The sequence below is a fragment of the Xiphias gladius genome, chromosome 9, assembly GCF_016859285.1.
Source record: "Xiphias gladius isolate SHS-SW01 ecotype Sanya breed wild chromosome 9, ASM1685928v1, whole genome shotgun sequence".
Taxonomy (NCBI): Eukaryota; Metazoa; Chordata; class Actinopteri; order Istiophoriformes; family Xiphiidae; genus Xiphias; species Xiphias gladius.
Window position 1 is genome coordinate 6,037,488 of NC_053408.1, and position 26,489 is coordinate 6,063,976.

The window sequence follows — 26,489 nt, forward strand, 5'->3', positions numbered from 1 at the left end:
ATCAGAAGGCAGACACAGGAAGTTTTATCCAGTAGTTTTCCTGTAGCTCGTACATCCTAACATCTACGTTGACCTGAAAGCAGGATACGACGTCTCTCGAGACATTTTATCGCTTTTGAATAAAGGACAGCGGTTATTGAATGATATGCAGCTCAATTGATTATAATCAAGTGAGCTGCATATGGTTCTAAATTCAATAGCGAATAAAATATACCGTATGGAGAAACATCTTACTGATTACTGATTGTAATTTGAGCAATGATCACACATGGTGGCATACACATGCACACAGAGGGTTCATTTGGATTACCTCTCACTTGTTATAAGTTTTGTGTGAATACCGAGTACATGTACATCCAATTCATTTTCTTTTCCTGTCTGTTTATGAATCTTCTGCATTATTTTTTTGGTTGTAATTGTCGGGAAGTTCCTATTAGAAGTGATTTGTCCAATAACGTTTAAGTAGACCTTTAAATTAAGATGATTTTTATCCATTTTTGAAACCTGGATGAATCAATCATCGGGTCAAAATTTCTAGGTGTTTCTGCTTTGGTTTATGAACAAATACACGTAAAACTACCAACACCTTTATGTTTAGTCATAATTAGAAAAATTTGAACACGCTAATACTCTAAACTAGGATGGTGAACATGGAAAGGATTATACCTGCTGAGCATCGGAACGTTAGCATCGTCAGTGGGAGCATGCAGTCGTTAGCATTTAGCTCCCAGCGGTCCTTCGGTAATAAGGTCTCGTTACCTTATTAACTTTGGATTAACCCTTATGGTGTCTGCTCTTCTTCTAATTTGTAATCGCTGATGTTGAATGTGTTGCGTTCAATACTGTTTTCACAGTTTCACACTCGCTTCCAGTAAAAACGTCACAGGCCAGCTCCCTTTGTCCCAACTTTTATTTGCAGTGTGTTCAGCTCGCTCCGCCCGCACACACACATAAATGGCAAAAGACATATTCACAACATATCTGTCTGCAGGGATTGATCATGAGACGATGACCTCTTGGGTCCCCAGGCCTCCGTCTGGTAGGTCCGGTTCCGTTTATTCAAATATTTCTGCATTGGCCCTGACCTGCACCTTGTGCTGAAGAGTGTAACACAATGAAAGACCCACCAGAAGGTAGATCCCTCTTTCGCTAATGAGCTATTCGACTTCGACGTTGACATAAATGCTGGCTTCAGTAATAAAGGGAAGATTTAAAAAACCCCATCGTTGTGAATATTCTCGCCTGGTTCCCTTTTTGGTTTGCGGGTTCCGAGAGCTTGACGCCTGCTCAAAAGAACCAGAGCTGGAGAGAAGGCCTCGCCCAAGCACTCAAACCCACACGAGGGGGCCATTTCCGAACCTCTGTTATTCCAGAGTGCTCCACTGAAAGCCCCTAATGTGCGGCCGTTATCCCTTCACTTAAATGTGCTTTTGCTCAGCTGAAAATGACTGAGATGGCCTGAGGAAAAAAAAAAAAAAAAAACCTGCCAGACTCATTAATTGGAATTTTTGAGTACCAGACCTTGGACCTTGACTTGATGGATAATTTCAAACAGCTTTCAAAATCAGCCTGTATGTTGATTGAGGTTATAAACAGAAAAGTTTCAGTATCAAATATTCTGACCCTTGAAACGCTCTGGCAAGTAGACGAGGCACACGTAGCTGTATTCTCCTCTGTAAAACATCTCTCCGGGCAGTCAGTCATTGTTTGGATGTCCTTTGCAGTAGGCTCAATCGCAGTAAGCTCTAGGTACACCCACACACATTAAGGGGCTGACTTCGTTATGTACCAATCTTGGTTTGTTTGACCGTGCTCTCATTTGAAAAGATTAATCGGCTGGCTCGGACTGGCTCGGCTCGACTAAACTAAATATTTAAGTTTTTTAAGGTGCGTGTGGTTGGCTTCGGACCCCTTGGTGATGGGCTGTGCTTGAACCTGGTTTGTTTTTCTCAGCGCATGCAGCCGTCACACCCCTGGCATGGCAACTTTCCATCATGTTCACATGCAGGAAAATCCCATCGACATGACTGTATCATCCGGAGACGAAAGCCTCAGGGAAGCACATCCAGTCATTCCAGCTTCTTATTCTATACATTTTTGTTTTTACTGCTTTGTATGCACATGAATAACACAATGTACACGGTTTCCCTTTACTGCTTGCTCGTGAACACAATTCTGTCTCATTACAGGATTAAATGGTGGATTACAGGGGGGTACACACCTGCTTAGACTAAACAAAGGAAGAAATGATTGTTGGTAAGTCTGGGAAAAGCTTTTCAGTGTTTGTTCGAAGGTGCATTTAAGTGAAGCTGCATTGAAGGGCTCATTAGACGTTCCTCTCAAGAATCACACGAGAAACACTGTAATTCTGACCCAAAATTACAACGCACCAAGCGCCAAATTCAGGTTTATTTCACCCTTTCACCATGTATATTTTGAGATGAGTTACTGACTCAAAATGTGCTGGTGCGTGTAAAGATGAAAGGACTGTCAAATGATTGTGAAAATATTTGAAAAGTAGAGGCATTTGAAAGTATTTTGACTGATGTGACGCCCACGTCGTTGATTGATTATATGTGCAAAACATACAGTACGTATCAATTTTGCACGAAAAGTCCTTAGAAAGCCTGATATGAATAGTAAAAGTAGAAAAAAACGTTTAACAGCACAAGTGATTTTTTTTCCCCCTCATAAACAGCTCCTAGTTTGCATTCCATTAAGTCCCTTTCAGCTTTTTGATTTCGTACGTCTGATTGCTTATGTAAATATCTGATTTTAAAGTGTACATTTCTGCCAAGAGCAGATGGGTTGGCGCGCATTACGACAGAAAGAACTGATGAACCCACATGACCTTGATTCAGCCAATAAAAGAAGAATCTTTTCACTCACATTGAAACAATTATTTAATCATAAATGGCTGAGATTCAGACATTGTGGAGAAAAAAAAAAAAAGACAGCTTTGGATTTGATTGTCATAGCTTTTGCTCCAAGAAAAGCAAAATGGTCAGATGAAAAAATAACGTCAGGAATGCCAAAAAAAATTAAAAACTGACACATAGAGAATATACCATTTGGTTTTGAAATGTTTATTCTACATTGTGAGAACATGGATGTTTTCACAAAAACTTTCCAGGTCATGTACGGTCGGTGCAACAAAGTGAGAATTACAGCTGAAGCAATAACGTTTCCACCTGTTCCAGCCACCTCAGTGCTTTAATTTAACACTAATCACGCCATGACAGAAAGTATAATGTTAGGCGGGAATTAATAGTCTAGAAAATGAAAACTGGGTAGAGACTTTGAAAAAAAAAAACTCAAAAATGGTCCAAACAAGTTCAAAGCTCAATGCTTTTACCGTTTTCCTCTTTCAGCTGCAGAAAGTAATTTGAACAAGAATCAAAACGTCTAGAATTGTTCTTTACATGCCACAAGAACCTCCAGTCACAGCCACAAGCACAGGTTGAAGGAGGAACAGTCAGAGGGGGGAGATGGGAAAATGTTGCCACACAAAAATCACTAGCTCCACCTAGTGGTCATCAATAGACATTGTAAATACAATGAAATACAAATCCAGAAAAAAATGTCAGCCTCACCTACAATCACTTTTTATCCATGCACCTGCAGCTTTTCTCATTTTCATTTAATCGAAACATTTAAAAATGACAAACTAAAATCTATAACAGAAATTTTACTGGTACTGGAAATTTTAGGTATATATCTGTCAACATAACTGCTTTGTTCTCTAATATTTCATGTTTGCCACGTTTCAAATGTCCAGCAATTATCTTTGGTCCCGAAAGTAATTCAGACATATAAAGTAAATGAAAATGAAATAATTGGATTCATTGCGATTGTGCTAATTGAGGCCGTGTTATATAAAGATGCAGGTCTCGGAGATCTCAACCAGATTTACAGGACCTACTAAACACAACCGTACAGACACTGATCTGTCATGATACACATCACTATTCGAGTCATTGGCCTCCCCGATAACCAGGTCTGTTCAAAAGCTACAGATTTTAGTCTTGATGAAGAAAACTTTATTATCCGGCAACACGTAGTGTAGGAATTGTAGGACACCATTTCAAGGAGGTTTTGAAAGACTTTCATGATGAAAGAAAACAAGCAGCTGCAGGGTCTTGTGGCCTTATAGTTAAGGAGATAGATAAGACACCATACTGTATAGTGGATGGAGAACATCAAACAAGAGGAACAGCAGGGTAAATATTTACAGAAGAGCACATAGATATATATATATATTTTTTTTTTAAGAGGATATTTCATCTCACTGGCACGAACACACACTGTTCCGTGCTGCCGCTCCAGTGAGTCACCACTCTGATCCAGCTATTTGTCGTCCTCCAGACTGAAACAAAGGAGATGCATTACTGAGAGCACAATTTACAAATCCTCTTAGCTGCCTATAAAAATACATCTAGTATGCTTTTTGGTGCATTGTGTAAATGCCATAATAGTATTATATTAGTCTAACCGGCCATTAGTAAAGCTTTGGTGGCAAAGATATAGACAGGAAAAAAGAAATATATTTTTTATTATTATTCTTGATTCTAATTCATAAAACAAAATACTGGGGTGAGTATCTATATCTATTTATTTTATATGAATGTATATGACAGTAGCATACTGTTTTAATGCTTATAGGTTTTGAATTTAAAACAGATATGTCAAAAGGCTTGGCTTGGGATGATTCAGTGAAAATGGGAGTTTGAATTTTCTCTAGCAAACTTAAAGTCTCTCACACTGTTTCTGAGGAGAACATTCACAGACAAAAGTGATGTATTATGATGAAGGCATTTTTAAATTTCCCAAAACACTGTCGCACTGCGGAGGCTGTGTTTTGTTTTTTACTTTAGGTGAGAATGGTGATTGAAAACCCATGAACAGTTTGTCCTAGAGACCCGTCTGACGGATCAGCTTAAGCTTTTGTGTATTTGCAGAGTATCCTCTTTTCCCAACACCAAACCAGCAGCAGCAGCAGCAGCAACAACACACCCGATGCGGCAGCCTGGCGCACACGATGCCATCCAGAGTGAAAAGACGGCATTTTGGGAAACAAAAAGGTAAACTGAAATTCTAATCCAATTCATGAGCCAGGGCATGAATGCAGTAAAAGTAGCAGAGAAATCTGATTTCAGCAGAAGCTCCCATTGTGGTTAGCTGGACTGGATTTGGGCCAAAATGTGTTGCTATAATGTCTCTAACGTTGTGGGATAAGTATGGGACTTTGCTTTACAAACCCTTGTTGAGCTGTGGGCAAGTCTTGTGAAATTAATAACTACCTAAGTTTTTCCCAACCACGGATGTGGACCAACGCAAAAAAATTATTGGCTAGATATGATGACACTTTAAGGTGGAAAACCTGTTAAATATTTTCATTTTCATACACATTGTTTTGCAACAGCAGCAGACCGACGGACATCTGTCTCACTTCCCTCTGTGGTTTCAAAGGTCTGAGCAAAGAACGCAGTGATCTATCCTCAGAGTTGAGTCTGCAGAAAAGTAGTCCGGGAGCTTCGCCTGCACTTACATAAAACTGACAGAAGAGAGCAGTAGTAGCACATCTATAAACCGGTGTGTTTTGTTTTCTGAAGTACTGAAGTTTAAGACGGCAGTAACGCACATGTTGTATAGAACAGCTTTACAGCGATTTGCCCAAACAGAAAGAGAGAGCGCTGTCCATTCGAATCACAATGCACTGAATCTGCTAAACCTCGGGACAGTTTTCATGCGGCCTTGCAGCAGTGTGACTGGGATATAAGTGATTCAGGACAGTGATGGAAAAAGTATTCAAGTCCCAGTGGTGGAGCGTACCTAAGTGCCATAACTCAAGTAGTGTACTTAAATGTGTTGTACTTAAAGATGGGAATAATGGAGATAATGCTGTATATCATACATCTAGATGGCCATCAATTGGATTTATGCTTGGGATTAAAAAAAATAAATAAAAAAATTGATGCATTCCATCTATACAGTTGATTCACTCTTCTCTCCATTGATTATTAGTTGATGAATTAATTTCCACCCCTCCCTCAGACAGAAAATGAATTGCATTCGATTTTTTTTAAAAAGTATATAGGTTGCCTTTAATTCCTGTACAATTGTTGTAGGGTCGTGAAACACAAGGAATGCATGAGCGTTTTTAAAGTGTCTTTATATTTCATCAACCAAGCTCTGAAGCGTATTAAAATCAGGGTCAAAGTAGAGGCCACAATTAGCTGACAAGACTCATCCTGCCCGTGATGTGAAAACTGTTAAACAAGGTTTTATCTTTCATTTCAGGGTTATTTATGTAGAATAATCCACTCCGAGTAGGTGTTTGTTAGACCGTGGATGTGGCTGGAACTCTTTCAGCAACTCCCTCAGTAAAGATTCTTGGGTCTACTTCAAGGTCAGATTTCAATGAGTGTTCTTCTTATTTTAGAAGGAGAATGAGAATAAAATTGCAAAGAGTTTGAAAATGAGACAGACTCCCGCGACGACAGACCTATAGAAATGAAACAAAAACCAGATGAGCCAGAGTTAAAGATTACCAGCTTTCTCTTTTATTGAAAAATATAGCTGTTATTTCAAAGAAAGGAGAGTGAGAAAGGAAAATATATTAATGTACTGTAAAACCAGAATATGGAATAGAAAGAGAAAACAGTACATACTTGGAATAATACTACAGCCACTGAATTAAAAAAAAAAAGAAGAAGAAAGAAACATTCTACAGCTGAACTTTGAGCCAGTTGTTATTCGCAGTCCTTATCTTTTTTGCCACTCACTAAACCGAAGCTGTTGGTGCATGGAAAACTTAAGCAGACCTGGGGCAGAAAGTATTTGCACATTCCTTTATATAGTTTTTTTCTGTCCTACTTAGGAGTTTCCCCACAGAGAAACAAGGCAAATGCGAGAAAATTGAGACAATTACAAAAAAGTATTTCAGAGTCATTTAGTATACTTTTCCGTAATTCTCTATTTACCTCTTTCAAATTCCAACTCCACTCCAACGCCAATCTGGCAACCCAGTTTGGTGAAAGATTTTCAAAACTTGCAAATACAATTTGGCCACAAGTGTGCTGTTTAGTGTTAAAGCCACTAACATCGTTCTGGTTCCCACACTAGTACCACATAGTCACACTGCTGATGACAAAGATCGTCTACTGAAATCATCAATGGCACAAATCATATTTACGTTACTTGATTAAAACGACGGCAGATAAGGAGTGTTTTTGTTCTCTCTTTTAAAGTGTCCATTTCTCGGTGAAGGATTGCAGCTGCCCAAACACTCCACAAACCACATATTCCACAACGAATCAAAAGAAGTGAAAGACAGCTTAAAATTTGGCCCATTTACATCAAAATGAGAAAGCGATCTGACTCAAGTCATACTGCATATCTACACAGAAGTAAAAAATAAACAAAATCCAACATCCTGCTAATATTACCCAATAATATGGTTAAAACATACTTGGCAATTTCCTCCAGATTGCTGTTCATTTCAAAACTTCTTGCAACCTGTTCATGTAGACATGGTTCCAAAACATAACAATAACCCGAGGCAGAATGGCACAGCATCCTGATTCTACACACCCCTGCATCAATGCCACATCAGGCAATTCAAAACTTCCATTTGTCAAACATGGCAGTTACTTTTCTAACACAAAATAAAAAAATTAAAAAAAATTAAAAAAAAAAAAGGTCAGACATCAATGGTGGATACCAGAGAGGAAAGTACACCTCTCTTTGCCTTATTTATCAGTGAGAGTAACCTGGAGGAGACTACTGAGTGAGCCTGCATTGTAAAACCAAATAAACACAAAAAAGCTGCCCACCTGTCTGTTCCTGTTCCAGCTGGTCGGGGGCCAATAATCCAGCACATTTAATGAGCAGACTGGGAAAGGCCAGATGATTGGTTGATTTAATCGTCTTTTCCTGGTGTGTGATTTGGGCTGTTTAGAGGAAGTGAATATTATCACTTGTGGGGCCAGTTCAGGATACAACTTCCACTCTCACTGCCTCGAGACATACCTGATGCCCGTCTGTAAGTGGCTGCTCTCTAATAACACTTTGAACATGTTGTTACATCCTTTCTCCACCCTTAGAGACTAGCCCGGACACATGTCTAGAGAGAGGAAATGTGTTTAGGATAGAGCCATAGCTATTCATTATAATACAACCATTTTCTCTACTGCAGCGACTCCCGTTTGAACATTTCTTACATCTCTCCGCTGACCTGCTAATCCTACCAACCTCAGTAATAATGTGGAATGAGATGTGACAACACACACATACACATCATTTGCCACAATCACCACCTCTGTCCTGTTTCATTACAGGACACGGAACATATACAAAAAGGCCTCTTTTCTGACAATTCACATTTTTTTTGCAAATTAAAAAAGCAGACACTTACAGAGACTGACTTTGTAAAACATAAGTCATTGTTAACCAATAGAGCCTCACCGTGATAGTGATAGCAGGAGTGATGCGAGTTAGACATTTTTTTATGTCTACTTTAGTCCAGTAATTAAGTGCCATGTAGCCAATTTCTTCACAAACAAGCTGGCTCCCTCTGTGGTACCATGAAGTTGTTGTAAGAAATTAAGCTTCCCAGAAAAACCCAAAATCAAAACTTTTAAGACCTAGCAGTGCACATTAAGAATAATCCATCCCTTATGAAAATTAATGAATAAATACCACAGCTGTCTGTGAATTTAAAGAATGAAGACCTTGCCAAAGAGAGACAGCTGCAAAATGATAAACTACCCAACTCAAATACAACAGGCTACTGTAGACCAACTTCCAGATACTATATGTACATCATATATAGTAAAAAATTGCAGAAATCACCCAATTAAGTCAGATGTGGACAAAAGTAATAACCACTTTATCTACTTAGTATCTATGCCAAAACATTTTTAATGGCAAATGAAGCTTCATGATCACTCCCACACGCAGGGATTACAAAGCCATCTGAGTTTCACTTCTTGCCCTTTCCCTCTTCCGTCCTCATAATCTGTAGTACACATCCACATTAAATTTTTGACCCCGCATGTCCTTCTGCTCACCCCACACATCACTCTCCAAATGTGATATTCCATGTGACAGCCAGCTAGAAGTATACTTCTCCAACCTCACCCATTACTTCTAAAAATGAGTGTGATGCTCATAAATGGCTTTCTGATTTTTCCTCTTTGCTAATGCACCTTGGAGAGGGCCAGAGTGTGAACACTCGAGCCAGTATTTTTTTTGAAAAAAAACAGAGAATTTCCCAATAATAACGATGAGTTCAGAGTTTGATGTTGCAAAAATTTGCGAAAAATCAACAAACCCAAACCTTTCAAGAGTGCAACGTTGTGATCCGGTCTGTCTGCACATTTTAGCACACAGTCAGCTCACAACCCCTTGCTACAGCACAGTGAATAAGGCTTAATTGGTTTTATTTAAGATGTTGAAAAATTGTGCAGAGATTAGATTGATTTACAAGAAGCTTATAGCAGATGGGGCCCTGCCTCTCAATCTTCCCCCTGCCCTTCCCAGCTTGCATTGACCTCCCAACACCTGGTCTTCTCCATTAGTGTCCGTGGAGAAGACTGTCTGGCCAGAACAGGTTTGTCTACACTCGAATCTCATCATCATCATCCTCATCCATGAAGGTGAAATCTCTGTCATCCTCCCCACGTGGCGAACTGTACTTTGCACTGTCCGTGTCGCCGTCATGGAGGTGGTACTGAGGTTTCTCCTCGGTGGCCGAGCCGGAGCTGGACACTGAGCAGCTATCTATGTTGTGGTGGTTGTTCCTGGTGTGTAGCTCCGGAGTGTAGGGATCCACCATGGCCTTCTGCTGGTACATGCTGCGAGGTGGCCTTGCAGGGGCCTGCTCCTCTACATCATCATCTATGTGGGGTATGAAGGAGGGTGAAGCACGGCCCTCGCTGATCTTGCCCTCCTCGTAGCCGAGGTCGTCCTCCTCCCAGCCTTTCTTTTCCATCACGCTCAGGATATCCCCGAGCATAGAGGGCCCTAAGTCAATGTGGAAGGACATCATAGACTCTGCGTGCTTCATCCCGCCTCCCTTAGGCATGGATGGAGGCAAATCTGTAAGTTCACCGAAATTATGCTCATCAAACTCCACATCAAGTGACGCCATCGCTGCTGCTCCGTTAATCGGCTTGCTTTCAGTCTCCGTTAGCTTCTTCATGGGGCTGGAGGAAACGCTCTTCGGCAGCTGGTTGCTTCTGTTAGTATCCTCGTCGTTTAGGTAAGGTAGTGATATGGCGTTTTTAACAAAGTTGGATGAGCCACCGGAAGGTGCCATCATATTGTATTCATACTTGTCCCCCCGGTTTACTGACTGGGAGCGCTTGCTGCTTCTGAAGGTGCGGGACAGCAACCCTGGTTTGGGCCCCGGGGAGCCCTGCTTTGTGTCTGGCTCCCTGGAGGGTTCCCCTGATCGGGTGCTAAGAAATGAAGTGTCCCCAAAGGCATCGCCCCCTCTGCCCACGTGCATGGTGTGGCGGAAGTCCCCCAACGGAGCACTGATCATCTCCGCAGTCAGATCGGCCCGAGAACGCCGCTTCGATTGGTTAGAGTTGTTCACCAGCTGCTTGAGAATAGGCATGTTGGCAGTCTCCTACTTACAATCCACAGACAGAAATCAAACTAGGTTCCGTAGGCGTTCAGGAGAGTTCCTTCCAGACTTTTTTGGCTATTGTATGAGATGTTGCGAAAGCAAGTATATTTCCAGGTGTTTAATGTGTGCAGCCATCCTGGTGCTCCAGCACGGGTTTCATCTTACCGTTGGATCAGCCTATGAAGAAGGATAGAGAGCATTAGAGCCACCTCAGTATTTCAGTAAATCAAGATCAGCTATGCACCTTGGCAGGCAATGTGGAAACATCAACAGCAATGTTAATAACATCAGGCACCATTGTAGTCTAGAAAATGCAACATACAACATTAAATGCTTCTCTAAAGAGCTATGTTCTATTAATTTCTCATCACCATCACGTAACTCCCTCTGTCCTGATCTACATTTGTATGGAATCTTTTCTTGCCAGGGCTTCAAAATGAAGCCTCACTTGAGCAGTTCTAAACTAGCAAAAGCTTTTATGTGCAGAAGTCTGTAAGGGTGTTATGTAATGGAGAAGAAAAGCTTACTGGTATAAAGTTCATAGAACATTCACCTTATGTTGAACCAGTAATAAATACCCCCACCCGTAAAGTTTTCCATGGCAAAATAGGTTCCCATTCAAATGCGTTGGTATAATTCTTCCCATAAATTTTTGAAGTCTTTCTAAAAACTCTGTAAGGACTGCTGTCACATTGAGTTTTTTCAAGTCTCTGCAGTGTCTGCCATCACTGCTGTGCTTTAGTTCCCGGTTAGGCCCCTGGCTGTTACATAACCATCACGACACGGGATACTGGGAGCTGGAGCAGTTCAAGCTGGCAGAAATAAGAAAGAAGGAACAAAGAAAAAAAAAAGAAAAAAAAGAATGAAGTGGAACAGTATTTCTTCAGCATGGATCGACTTACAGCACAGCTCAGAAAAGCCCAGATCTTCCACATTCTTTTTCTACAAACCTCCAATCATCAACAAATGAATTTCCTCCGCTGGTTCCTTGTGTGTTTATCTCAGTTTTGACCTTTATCTATATAGCCTTGAAGGCGAAATTTGAGTACCACCAACAGAATATTTTGTGCTGTCTACTGCTGCCTCGGTTTATCTATCTGTCTCAGTATTCCACTGAACACACATCAGTTGGCAACTCCCAGTACATTTGGGTTCGGTGATAGCCAAATACTACATTAGAGACTTTTGTTATGTGACGAAAGCAGTGTGCTCTTGATTTAACACAGGTCACTTTGATCCTATACTTGCCTTGATTATCTGTGACTCATATGGCTAATTTCAGTCCTTAACCCAAACTGCCCTCAAGTCACCAGTGACTCAAGCCTTGAAACATGGCCTCAAAACAGAATCGAGTGGAAAAAAGAGGTTTAAAAAACACCCACATACTGTATGTGCATGCTATAGTCCACTAGCACCACGCGTTACTGACATTAACAAGGGTTTCAATTGTTTTAACCAGACAGCAATCCCATCATTCTCAGTGTTTTCAAACTGGAGCTAAAGCCCACGCTCTAGGCCTGTATGCGTATCCCCCCTCGTGAATGAATGGGGGCTTCACTCAGCAATATTCCAAAGCATCATCACCCATGAAAACATTTGCATCTCTGACAAGAACCCATTCAATCGGAAAGGCAACTATAGCACTAGAGGGAACAGAGGGGGGTTTGATAGATGAAAAAAAAGCTAGTGCTGTTTTTTGTTCGCTCGTCTTTCAAAAGACAGATCATCCCCGAAGAGAACTGAACTCTCTACATTGCCAAGATTTTATCTCCTGTATACAACAACTTCATTCAAGATTTCGTCAGTAGCTCTGGTGGTGCTAATGGGGCAGATATACTGTCCCTACATCAAAAAAGACAACACAAAAGAAGGTATAACAAAGAGCAAATGCGTTAACAATACGCATTGAAAAGCTTATTTTCCAAGTTCTACTGTAAAAGTCATAGAGTCCAAGTTCACACCCTTGTATGTGACAATTGGAATAGGTTTACTGTTATGAAAGCTATTTAAACAGCAACTGGATGCCAAATTATAAGATTATAGCTTAGAGAAAACAAATACCAATGGAGTCCCTCTGAACAGACTCATGGTGGTTAGATTAATGCAGTATGGTCTATCATTAGCTAATCCCTTCATTACTTTATGCCTTGAGCAGTAGCCAATTAGCATCTGCTGCACAAAAGGCTGCTGAATGTGTGACTGACCACTCAGGACAACCCACCAACTGATATGTTCCTCCCCGCTGCTCAAAGTTTTGTATTTCTCTATGGCAACACCAGAGCAGAGTGCCGGCTACCAAGCAAGCTTCCTGTGTCTAAACTGGCCGAAGATCCGGAGAGAGAAAGATTTTATCCCTTACATGGAGAGATCAGCTCATTCAGATGGATTAACCCTTCCTTGTGGTCACACACGGGGCAATGAGACAATCGCCGCAGCGCTATAAAACAGAAGGGGAATGCTTTTGATGTTCCATGTCACCAGAGGACATTCAACCTCAGCATAAAAGATGTCAGTGGGTGCTCAAATATCAAAAAGGTGCAAGCCTCACACCTTAAGTCATTCTAGGAAATGGCTTATTTTATGTCTTCAGGGGCCCCTTAGTGTTTGATGAGGAATCATTTCAAAACCCCCTCAGGATCATCAAGACCCCATTATTGTGGTAATGACAAAAGACGAAGTATGACCTGCAGGCAGTCATGTCATATTCAGTTCTAGCCCTTCAGTAGTTTTACAAAGATAAATCATGAAGAATGGCAATGTCTTCTGCATTTTGCTGTTTTTAAAATAACATTTCAGAGACCATTCTAAAAGTGCTTACATTTTCTGAATGTATAAATATAGCTCTGTTAACTGTTCTTTGGTGTAAAGAAGAAACATTTATGCTTTTTTTTTCAGTTGTTTTGGAAAATCTATCAATGACCCACCGAATCAACCTCAGCATTGAGGTTAACTCAAGCCCTTGTTGTCGATATCTTTTACAATACACACCTGATCATCATACAAAAAAATCTAGATTATACAAAATACAAAACATTATTAATAATTACACACTGTACAAAACCTATTCTGTTGTCTTGGAAGGAAAACCTCCAAGGTTTAGCAATCCATGGATAAATTATCACAATTATCTTACCACTATAAGCAAATCCGATTTTTGTGTTTCTCCTCTTTCATATTTGGAAAATTTGTAGATTTCTTCAATTACAGAAGCGATGTTCAACTGTCAGGCACATTTTATTTCAGGATACATGAGCAGGTATATGTTTTTTGTTTTAGTGGTTTTCCAACCCTCACGTGACAATCTCGCAATTCAATTCTCTGGACTTGTTTTCCTTAATTTCATCGTTATTATCAATGCTAGTTTTTAGTTCTTTAAAAACTTTTGCGTAGAAAGGACTGACTATTGCTATTATCTGCTGCTTAAACCTGTCTGATTTTGTGAATGCATGGAGGACAATGTATGAGACTTACTCATGAATAAATGAAAGTAAAAAAAAAAATCTCTTTCACTTCACTGTCTAAATAGAGAGAAAAAAAACATTGTCATAGCTCTGTCTTAGGTCATTCATTGTGCCGAAGTCAAAGTGAGGACCATGATTTCCAGTCTGGCCTGTGTGGCCCGTGCAGTACACACGCTCTCAGTTCAGCTGGGGGCAAAATTCCATCTCAGCATTCTTTTAAAAAAGCTCACAGGGCTAAACAGACAAACAGGTCACACTACCATTAAACAGCTACCAATACAAACACAAAAGCACACGCATTTTGTATTGCTGATCATGTTTTTTTTTTTTTTGGGAGCACTAAATATGACCAAGGAGGTAATAACTTCCATCGTTTGTTTTACTTGAGACTTATAACCTCAGTCACTGCGCCAGCAAGTGACGAGGCCTTTATGTAACCGATCGCTCAAAGTGCAACACGGCTCCAGCTGACGCCGAGACAAGTGGTGACAGGGCCATGAATGATTGTAAGCGTCTCATGTCGCCGGGAGACTGATGCGCGCAGAATGACATCATAACAACCACCACGCTCATCAGTGTTGAGTCTCGCTCTTGTAATCCCGCGGCTCACAGGCGCCATATACTCCTCAGCTATCCAATGGCACTTTCTCTCCTTCCACGCAATTAACAGGGGAGAGAGGCTTTGGATGCCCATCCAATTACAGCACGACTACTGTCGAGTTAAACCATCAGGCATACAATGACTGCAACAGTTTCTGGTTTTATTTTTGACTGCAATATTTCATTTTTATACGAGAGTCTATCATTTATTCACAAGGTGGAAGCCACCATGCAAATGTTTCATGGAGTCGGGTAAAGGGCAATAACACAACAGTTATAGGACCCTAGATATTGTCTGCCAGGTCAACTTCATCTATAGAATAAAATGTGAATATAATCTAGAAGTATGTGTTTCTCCAGTTCCAGATTAACAACTTTAACAAGTACCTAAATACAAGAATTTCACGTGGCAACACTGTGTAATGGTGACCCGGAAATATTAGAAATACCAAAAAAATCATGTCATATGAAGTCAGTAAACTGTAAAACAACCGGCATGTGTTTGCTAACCTTGCCAGGCGTATTACTTTCAGTTTGTATTTTTGTTATTTCTTCAAACTTTCTGTTAACAGTGATGTTTCCATATCCAATTCCATAATTTCATTTGGTCAAGCAAAATTTTTAGTATTCACTTTGTGACTTAAATAGTACAAATATATTTTTACATAAAACTCCTGCCTTGTTTAGCTTTAAGTCCTCCGTTTGCCAGTTTTAGAGATACCGTCATGTTCAACACAGAGACTCTGCTGTCTGAGCAATAAGAAAAAAGTCCTGCTTTGTTTAACCTTGAACTAGCCAGAATTTCCTCCATTGTTCAATCCTATTGTCAGCAACATTGATATGCAAATGGGGATACCCAACGGCATCTATGACATTGCTAATCAATTAATCAATGGGGCCGCATAAGAATGGAAAGTTCTAAACTCTGACAAAAAAAAAAAAAGGTCGGCAAACTTCATTTGCCCCTACTTTGTAAGGCCCACAACCTCAAGCCCCAACATCTGATTCCCACGGGGGGGAGAGGAGGCCGGTAGTGTCAAAAGCACTGACATAATAACATACCCTTTCCCTCAGTAGCATCATGAAATCCTTGCCACAGTGCGTCAAAACAGCTGGGAGGAAAACAGTTTAAAAAGGTGCAACAGAACATGGCGCTAAAACAATTATAAGAAAATTCCATATGGGCTGCCTATTAAATACAACTATTCTACATATTTAACTGTATTTTTTTAACTAACAAATACATACATATGATGGATACAAAAAATATGCTAGAAATGCACTTGTATCAACAGGAAGGAACTATGAGACTTCATCAACTATGCATGAATCCACTGCCACCTCACATCATGTAACTGTAGCCTAGTTGTGAGCTTGTTGGTAAAAGCTCCATTTCACGGCACTGTGTTTTTCCAAATGCCTCAAAGTCCCCCCCACTCCAGCATCTACTTACTATCTTTAACTCATCGCATAGATAATAGATGAAGAAATTCGCTGTTTGTTTGTCATACAAACTCCACCTTCCTTCGCTGAAAAACACCTGTAAAACCGTAAAATGATTCTGAAGGAGGTCTTAAAAATAAATGGCTCATACAGTAACACAAGACATTTGATGTAATTATCGACAATAACACGTCGATCCGTTACCAAACAACAGTAACACAGTGCAGTAAACTATTTACCTTATCACTGCCTGCTGCAGAAGGAACCAATTCTTCTTGTTCAACCTCATATCTAGTCACACAGTTATAGAGCTAACCCCAGATGAGAAACGGCAGAAATATCCCGTACATAAACAGATAAAAGGATGTGAATGTTAAGGAAGAGAGGGTGAATGTCCTCACCGCCCATTTGTTGAGGAGCATACCTGCCGTATTTCGCACTGGTGTAATTCTGACTATCAGAGTATGATCACACAGTAAACAGATCCAGCACATTTAAATGCAGCTGGAGTGCTCTGCATTCACTTATTCACCACCACCACCACAGCATGGAGTTTCTGAGAGGAAGCAGTAAGTATGAACAGTGCAGGTTGGACTATGGTCTGCATTTCCTTCCGTACCGCGCCACACGACCAGAGACAAATGAAGATGAAATATAACCTAAGGCCAAAACAAATCATTTGAACCGATAACCTCATTTAAAAATCACACAAATAACAATAAATAAATGTCCAAGAGGTGCTGGGGCTGCCCAATTTGCCATCATCACAACCCCAACCAGTTTTGTTTTGCTAATGAATTCATCAGCTAAGCTAATTAAAAGGTATCCTGTGGAGTTTTTGACCGATAGTGACCATGTGGGGAATATTTAGTGTTTGCAGTACTTGTTTCGCCACTGCAACAATCAAACAGAAAGAAAGACGAAGAAAGCATGTTGAGGCAGGCGTCAAAGAAAAAAAAAAGAAAAAAAATCTGCATGAAAACTCACACCCTTCCTCAGCTGACTATATTATTATCCATCAATTATTATTGTTATTAAGTTTAGTCATCTTCCACTGACAAAGACTGAGTTATAATTGAAAGTTCCAGACGTATGTAATAAGTAGATCTTGGGTTATGATTTTTTTTTTTTGTCTGATTTTTTTAAAAAGTCTCTGAAAATGCTTCATGAGTTAGAAAATGCATGCTTGTCTTAAAGGCCTTAAAGATGAATACAATGGTTCTTGGTGAGAAACATAAAATGTAAACAAAACCTTATTTGATTCAAATGAAACCTCCTCGGGGCCCGTTTAAAACCTTAATTTGCTAAATGTTCTGTCAGTCGGCTTCAGTAGTCAGTAGTTCTCACATGCCACACAGGTACTATTACATTAATCTCTGCACACTAAAGCATTTAGGAATATCATACATTTCTAAAACAACCATTTTTCCTCAATAATACATAAAAATGCCTAAAATGACCTAATTAGAGGGTGCATGCGTAACAATAATGCTCAAATCCATTATGTCACATTATGTCCTGCAAACATCATGCAAGCAGGTTATAATACAGCAATAGAAGCAGAGATTGGTATAAAGACACCAAGGAAAGGTGTATCAATCTTTTCATATCATGTATTCAGATATTCAGAAATGGGAGCAGCTTTGCAAATATTCACATGTGGCAATGGTTTGCATAATTAAATTTAAAGATGGTGGAGATATAGCAGCTTCAACAAACCTGAAACATGCAACAGGTTGGACTTGGACAGAGTTGAGGTTTTTCTGATCGCCCTGAGATGTTGATTTCTTCATCTGCAGAGGACTTACAACATGGCGAGCACTCATCGTGTTCATGTAAAACGGCTTTGGGGGACGAGTTCAAACAGCTGAGCCAGGAAAATATACCTACATCAGCAGGCCCGTTGCCCAAGCACTGCAGACCCTCTGTGTTTGTGTTTGTGAGCGCGTGTGTGTGCGTGTGTGTTTGTGCATTTATAAAAGTATAGTGTATCAGCCTCCAGGGGCCCAGTGCCACACAGGCAGAAACAAAACCACGGGAGGATTAAAGGCAGCGTGTTCAACGTGAGCAAATAAAACCGGCATGCCTAGGCCGGCCCTCTGCGCTGTGTGACAGGAGCTTGGGGCAGCAAACACCACACATCCGTGCACCCGAAAACACACAAGCAAATCAACCTCCCGCTGCCCCACCAGACAGCCCTCCTCTGTCGACTCCAAAATCCACCTTCTATTCCTTTTGGTGTGCTGCAAAAAGCTCCTGTTATGACCCCAGTACACCCTGTGATACAATCACCATCCGACTATGTTGAGTTATTTTTTTTAATCTTTCCAAATCCTGATATCCAGAAGCAGAGGATGGGCTTCCAAATGATTTCTCTGTGTTTCCAGTCAAGCTGGCCTTTTATAAAGCTGTTATTCCTGCATGGTTGGACAAAGCGTTTGGTCAGATACTGGGTGGGCTGCCATGCCTTGTTCCAGCCAGAGAGGGATGAGAGGAAGCTTGGCTAAAAAACAAACAGACAGCTAATGAACATGTTTCTTGATTATAAAATAAGTCTTTGCCCAAAACAAGTCTCCTGAAAGTTTTTTTTTGGAGAAAAAATATGCTCCGATGTGGAAATATTATCCTGAGTAAAAATGCGAAGGGGCACAACCTTTCCTTTGTGGAGCAACATTACCGCAGGGACTTTTGCAAAAGGAGAGGCACAGATGGAGGCACTGAAGAGAAACACACCCTCAAAGGGGCGACGGAGGGTGTCACCACATTCACTCAGTCAGTCCAGCACAGTGACAGACGTTCTTTCACCGTGTCCTGCATGAAATGTACCCAAACCCTCATTACGCCTACAGTGGACGGATTGTACTGTACTGTACTGTGTGTGTGTGTGTGAGTGCATGCACATGGGAGTACATGTGTAATTAATCACTGGAATCCGTCCCATCAGTCTCTGACAAATAGACAGCATTCATGTCCGGTAACAGAGGGCTGGTATGAGCCAAGTGTTTGAATTAAATGAAACAAAGCAGAATTTCTACTGAGGATTGCACTGCACACTAAGACAGAGAGGGAATGCAAAATGCTCAGTAACAGCAGGGATGCCATTGTCACAGTTAGCTTGCACTGGAGTTAATAAGTTCAAATTCATGCTGGCTGCTATTTGTCCAAAGAAAGAGGGTCATAAGCACTAACAAGTTGTTCAGAATGAGACCTTGGGGAAACAAAATGTGCCAAATCACCAAAAGGATAAGCCGATGCGCCAGTGTGGCAAACCTCAGACTCTACACAAACAGGAAACACACACACACAAACTTTGATAAAAATCAACAGGAGGCCTCTCAGTGTGAACAGAAGATAAGTGACCGTTTTCTGCACTGTGTCAACTTCTCAACAGCTCCTGGCCTTTTTTTTTTAATCAGCAACCTCCCCGCTGAAGTCAAACACACAAACTGGCCATAAAGGCCTCAGGCACCAAGCCCTGACTGACAAGATGAGTTAATAAACCCCCATGGTGTTAACTTTAAATGACATCAGCGGCAGACAACAAAACACTTGCTGACAAAAGAGAACACAGAGGCCCACAAACATGGCCACTTCAAACTGACAATAGCAATTCACAACAGTTGACAAGCTGAAAAATCCCAGAAGAGGACGGAAATAAAAGCTGGAGCATGTACACAGGCCCAGAGCTCGTAAAGCACATTGCTAACGTAAATATTGACCAGGCTTGTTTTACCTACATCCACTGTGATTTGGTTAGTGCGGTGTGTGAGTAGGACATGCTTGGAGTGAGTGAGTGAGTGAGTGAGTGAGTGAGTGAGTGAGCGAGTGAGTGAAAGTTCTTCCTTAAGTGACTCTTGGGGAATGTCAAACTTAGCACACAAGGACTGAGTACATCTCAGCAGTTCAGCTCTACAAGCAATCTGAAGACATCAACTCAGGATCTGGGAACCAAAAGAATGGAAAGCAGATTACATTAGAGAACAAAAAAGCCACATGATAAACATATCAGCTCGCTGTGTATATAACACACGGCAAGCTGATAAAAATGACACATGATTACGTCAGGAAAGTCTTTTGAAGAATCGTCACTCTCATCTTACCATCAACTGCCCCTCTTTCATTTGGGTTTCTTAAAGATAACTTTCGCATTTTGCGTGCTACTGTAAGTTTAAAGTCCATCAACGGCTCCCAGTGAAAATGCCATAAATAGGTTCAAGGGTCATCAGAAATAGTCGGCCTCTGCTTGCGAGTCACAAACACACAGTTCAAAAACACACACACACACACACACACACACACACACACACACACACACACACACACACACACACACACACACACACACACACACACACACACACACACACACACACACACACACACACACACACACACACACCCACCCTGTTGGTTCCCAAATGGCAGACAAAATTTCTCACGTAACACAAAGTACAATAGAGGAGAAAGGACAGGACAAAAAAAAAAAAAAAACCTACAGAAGAAGCCGGGAACCAAACCCTTCTGGCACACCCAAATCACACGCATGTACGTATAAAGGAAAATAGATAAACACGCACGCGCACACACACACAACACACACAAGATGGGTCTCAAAGGTGATCCACGAGAACAACAACAACTCTTTACCGTGATTCATGTTCATTTAAGACAAAGAGACAAAGACCTGAGATGCTAATCTCTCAAATTACTGTAAACCTTTCACCACAGTCCATTCACAGCACTGGATTGCTGACCTGGAAATGTCCTCTAGAGACTTGGACAGGAAGGTGTGTGTCTTTATTCATAAGGAAACCCGCAATACTCACAGGATCATCAGACAGCCATGGTAAAAGCCCACAATAGCACATGTGACTTTTTTCCCCATCTCCAGAACTAGTTTCCCGGTCTGAATTTGTCATCTTGTAAGCACAGAGGTGACCACTTGCGCCAACAGACCTCCTTTGTCTTTCCAGTACGCTTGAGGGAGAAACCACCTGTTTCTGTGTCCATACAGAGCCCCAAAACAATGAGGGCTCGCTGGACTGTAAACAGGCCAAAGCCTGGACCAGAATGGCCAGCTGCACACCACCGGTCATATGTGCTCATATGTGTGACCCAGCCATGGCAAAGTCAACATATATTGCGCATACAAAATCCTACTGTTAAAAGTAATACTGTGTCAGTGACTAAGGGTGGAGGAGGGAACTTGATCCAATCATTAGTGGTTATTGCATAACTGTGTATTTCACAGAAGCCTGCATTAATGCTGCCACAGCACTGAAGACAGAGCCGATGGAGGAGTGACTGCATTTTGATGTTGGATTTTAATAGAAATCTACAACAAAGAAAAGGTTTAATTTTCTAATTAGTTTACCCAAAATTACCAAAACATCCTTTCAAATCAGTGCCACTGGCATTATCATACCGCCGGGTCCTCACCAGGAAGTCAAAACTACAAAGTTATGACGCATGTTCCAAAATATTTTTGAATGTTCATGTACTGTAATAAGAGAGGAGTTTGACAGGTGTGCCACTCCATGATAGATTATGTTGTTCTGTGGCGTTCTTATATAAAATCACAGAGGACATTCTGAAACTTTAGCAATGTGGGAACAACCAACCGAGCTGGCCACATTCAGCCTTTACCTCAGACAAGATAATTATCCGAACTGGTTTTACAGCCTTAAACAATGCGGTTCAGGGCATAAACAATGACAGGTGCTACGAGAGTCACGATAATGTGCTAAAACATAAATCTTCTGTTGCATTACATGTTACTCTGAAGCACATGTTTAGGATTTGTCGAGTCAAACCGTCATTGGAGTTGGCGAGAAGGAAGTGAAATGACTTCAGAGTGAGGAGGGTTCTTGCACCAGAAAATAACTCCTGATGAACTGGTTATTTTCCTCCCGAATAGTCATGCTACACTGAAAACAGGTCAACAATCCGTGTGATCGAGTGTTAGGTGCATGTGGGTTGTTTGACAAAAGAAAAACAGTTGCTCCCTTTTCGGGGAACAGCCGTGATATTTTGTTGTGAAATGGGATAGTAAAGAGCCTGTGTTGTCACTGTGTCAAAATCAGCTAAGGTTTCTTTAATAGACTACTGAACCCTGAACGTTGACAGATTTTCAGGGGAGTTTGGCCCAAAAACGAACGACAGTCTTGACCTCTTCAACCATTCAATACTCAATACAAACTTTCTGTAGTGCACGACTGAGTATAAGGTTCTATTTCAGTGGTTCCAAACCTGCATCTTGACCCCACAATGGGTCATAAGACAAATCTGAGGGGTCATAAGAGGATGAACATGATAGGAAAACTACGGTGGCCAAGAGAGCTCAATGCACTGCAACTTAAAAAAACACATGCAGAGAGACAAAACACAGGGAAAGTAAGAAAACAACTTCATCAATTTGGCAACACATGTACTGCAAATACATGTAACACAACCAAATACACAAACATTCTGCAAATACACATAGTGCAACCAAATAGACAAATGTTCTTCAAGTACACACAACACAACCAAGTACAGAAACGCACTGCAAGTAGCACAGATGACAACATAAGTGTTTCCAGGGGACACAAAAAAGTGATGTGCCTGGCTGGGACATGCTTGTTGTTCAATGCTTTGTGACTTTTGAAGTTACTGAAGTCGGCTCCTAGTCAGTGGTGTTGGAAAATGAGCTAAAATGTAAGGGTTTTTTTTTCCCTCCAGAGTTTTTGCAGTAAAACAATGAACACATGTTTATGCTACAGCAAATAATGTTAACTTTTACTGGTTTTGCTCAAATTGTCGCTTCTTTTCTGGTGGATTACTTTATAATTAAGGCACTCTTTGGGTGACCTTGTCATATACCATAGTATATGGTGCTGAAGTTTGCGAGTAGAAATGGACTAGAGGCCACAAAGGTTAGAATCCATAGGACTAAATAGTGGCATTTTTACACAGAAATTCTGCTTTACGGATACCGATTGGTGGACTTCTGGTTAATTTGTTTCTCTTGTTTGAAGTTCAGAGTTATATATATATATATATATATATTTTGTGAAAAGCCCGAGGCCCTTGACGTAATGTTGGATTTTGCCTCCATATAAAGTCTGTTCAAAGATGAACTCAAACATCCTCTGCATGATTTCTCCCTGAAGTTCAAACACCATGTTGCTTTCTTTGCAGGTGGAGAGAATCCTGTAATTGTCTGAGACAAACAAACTCTATCTGGGAAGTTCAGCATAAGCCTCAGTGTTTTCCAGTATCCACAGCTGAAAAAAAAATTACACATCCTTCACTTCTGATGTTATTAACACTTGACAGAAATCATCACGCTTCCAGGGCTTCAGAGCTCTGAGTGCAATACTGAAACACCGCCGCTAATGTAACAACATTTCCATAAGTGATGTTGTCCTACATATTACAGATGCCATTTTGAATTTGACTCGAAATGTATTTATTTTGTAGTGACGACTACAAACTTATGTTATGCTCCGGACAACTTGCCCTCTCTGTGCTTTTTCTCCAGACACCATGATCAATTATTTCTCACAAATTGTGTCTAATCCCCTCAAAGTATGCCAACTCTTATTCATAAATATAGATTTCTCACTGCGTTTTTCTGTTTTTCCTCCGACTGTACGATCTTTTGCACAGTTCATGTAATTGCAAAAAAACGAAAAACAAAAAAAACATGCAGAGGACCAAATGTCAAGACATTCACCCATCATTCCCTGATGGTCTTCCATGGAGCTTGGGATAAAGGTGGGTGGATTAACGAAGCCGCAAACGATTCACATAGGCATTTCCTGAGGCATGGGAAGCAGCAAAAACATGCAATATAGTGTAAATGATCACATCTGACTCCAGTCAACTAATCTGTATTTCTTCTCTCAAATTTATGCTCCATACATTAAACCCCCACTTAATATGACGTCCAGATATACACTAATAAGATACTGACTCAGTGTTAGTTCAGGGAAATTAGTCGCCCCCCCCACTTTAACTAACTACAAGTGAAACCCGCCTGAAGTTGGTGTTTTCAAAAGCACAAATGGGTCTACTGCCTCTCCCCAGCCCCCACTCCTGCACGCCCTCTTTCCAGTATAAAACTGTAATGATCTCAGCGCATTCAGAGTCGGGCAGGTAGCCAGCTTCCTCACCGCGCAGCAGCAGTATCCTCCAGAGCAAACTGAAATAGCGATTAAAAAAAAAAAAAAGCACAGTCAGAGATGACACACACACACACACACATACACCCCTCCCTTCTGACTCCGCAGAGCACACAATGGATCTTGATGGAGAGATATCTGCCCGGCAGCTCTGGAGAAGTCAAACACTAATGAGCTGAAAGGTCGGGAGTGTGTGCGAGAATGTCCCACTTTTGTCACTGTAAGAAGCAAAAAAAAAAAAGCGAGAGGACGCCGGGAAAAGTGTGAACGGTGATCAGGCAGAGTCTGACCTTGGTCCAAATCTCTGCAGTCAACTTCAAGGTCCACAGTCAAGCATTCGTTTTCCAACCGCCTCATTTCTCTTATTCACAGGGCTACCAGCACAGTGTTGGGTAAATGATTCATCAAGCGAAATGACAAACGCTGACCAACCTTAGGGCTGTTGTTAGGGTGTGGTTACGCGCTCGGTGTGTGGGAGGAGGTCAGAGGCCAACAGTCGTACAAAAACAACATCAAAGCCAAGCCCATTAGTCAATATGTCCTCCTACTATTGTCCAGACTGACGGTTTTACGAGAACCGAGCTTTGATTACTGATGATCAGCGAGGAGTAATGAAACCAAACGTTACCAAACGGGGCTTGCAAACTTTACGATCGGCGTAGTTAAAGCCAAGCACACGCTATACGGCCTTCAATTACAGCACGGTGAACGAGGCCGGGTAGGTATACAGCCACGGTGGCAGTTCTAAAGTAAATTACTCGGTTCATCAGGCATGATGACCGTGAGAGGGCCAGTGCCAGGACCGTAAACACAAACAGGAACAGCTCACCGCCGAAAGCGAGAAGCCGGACACATTTGGGCCTTGAGGGACGAGGTGAAAGTAGCCGTGTAGTTTGCTCAGCTCTTAGTAGATTCCCAGAGATATTACTGCGTTTTATGTTCCCACTGCAGAGTATTAATGTTACGTAACTCTCGGCGAAGGGGACTGATGCCTCTAAGTCCATCTGCTCTGCTCTGATTAAACCATATCCTGTCCCGCAGCTGAAAATAGTTATTTGGGACTCTCGTTTGAGACCCTGCAACCTGGTTCCCACCACTGGGTATATACAAAGTGTATAAGTAAAGCTAGTAGTGATTTGTAATGTAATGAGTCCAGAGGTCTGTGGACCCTTGGGGAATCCTAATGGGGGATCCAATAGTAACAGTTTACTTTCGCTGCCATTGAACCCAATTGATGACCCCTTTCATCTGTGTATTGTAGCCCCCCCCCCACCCCAAAAAAGAAATTCATAATAAATTATCAAAGGCCGCTCTGTGCAAAAATCCAATCAGGTCAGTGATCTAACATTTTCAATACTTAGAGATCCCCTGACACAAAAAAAGAAAAAGTTTTAGGAGCTCTGCACAAGTTCATGGCCACGATCCAAACTGAACGCCGGGGTTAAACCACTCTCTCGGACGGTAGACCACAAGGAGCAGGGTTTCTCCAGTGACACGGATTGAGATGATGTGGATCCAGATGCAAGCCAGGGTTCCCGGAGCACTTGGACACAAACAATCAACTGTTAAGCGCAGTTTTCGACGCGACAAGACACCTGAAGCGGCGGCATTCGTAGTGTCACGGTTCGCCCTTTACTTTCTAGTCCCCCGCCAGGCTGTCGGAGGACACGGAGGACCCCGGAGGGCTCATTGTTGTAGCTCCACACGGGACGGCCCGGGAGCTCCGTGAGACAGCCTGGCGCTGATTGTCCACAGAGCAGATCTCACATTCAAATGAGATGCAGATTTCGCACCGCTGGCTTCCCCTTCGACCTACGTGCTCCCCTGACCCCAGAGCAGCCTGGAAACTACATCAGACTCACGGCCGCGCACTTGATAAAAAAAAAAAAAGTCCATCACCCGCGGAACTCGCCTGAATAAGTGTAACAACAGGACAAATACAGCTCGGGTCTGAAAAGAAATGTTACCTTTCTTTACGGTCCGGGCGACGGGGAAGTTTCAGGTTATATTCCACGCAACTTTCGGCGAACAAGGAGGAGGCGAATTTAGGGGCGAGGCGTCCGTGTCACTAAAAGCGTAGCTCAGTGTCCTCAGCGGGAGAAGCGGGAGAGTTGAGGCAGGTCAGCCCCGTGTCGGTGCTCCGGCGTCCGTTTAGTTTGTTTCGGTGTGGCGCACAAAGCGGCC

At 41.6% G+C, this 26,489-nt stretch overlaps 1 protein-coding gene across 3 annotated transcripts; it reads right to left on the reverse strand.

The window, feature by feature from the left end:
* Positions 1-4,348: 4,348 nt before the first annotated feature.
* Positions 4,349-26,489, reverse strand: cdc42ep4b (CDC42 effector protein (Rho GTPase binding) 4b). Of its 3 annotated transcripts, none has more exons than XR_005708136.1 (3): positions 26,273-26,489; positions 7,836-10,813; positions 4,349-4,366 (listed from the first exon to the last, which is right to left on the reverse strand). XR_005708136.1 is itself a non-coding variant. In XM_040135757.1 (2 exons), the coding sequence occupies exon 2, from the start codon at positions 10,622-10,624 to the stop codon at positions 9,620-9,622; it is 1,005 nt and encodes a 334-aa protein (XP_039991691.1). In that variant the 5' UTR covers positions 10,625-10,813; positions 26,273-26,489; the 3' UTR covers positions 6,541-9,619. The 3 variants fall into 3 exon arrangements, 1 of the variants encoding a protein (XP_039991691.1); XR_005708135.1 differs by lacking the exon at positions 4,349-4,366 and adding an exon at positions 5,733-6,505; XM_040135757.1 differs by lacking the exon at positions 4,349-4,366 and having other exon boundaries at positions 6,541-10,813.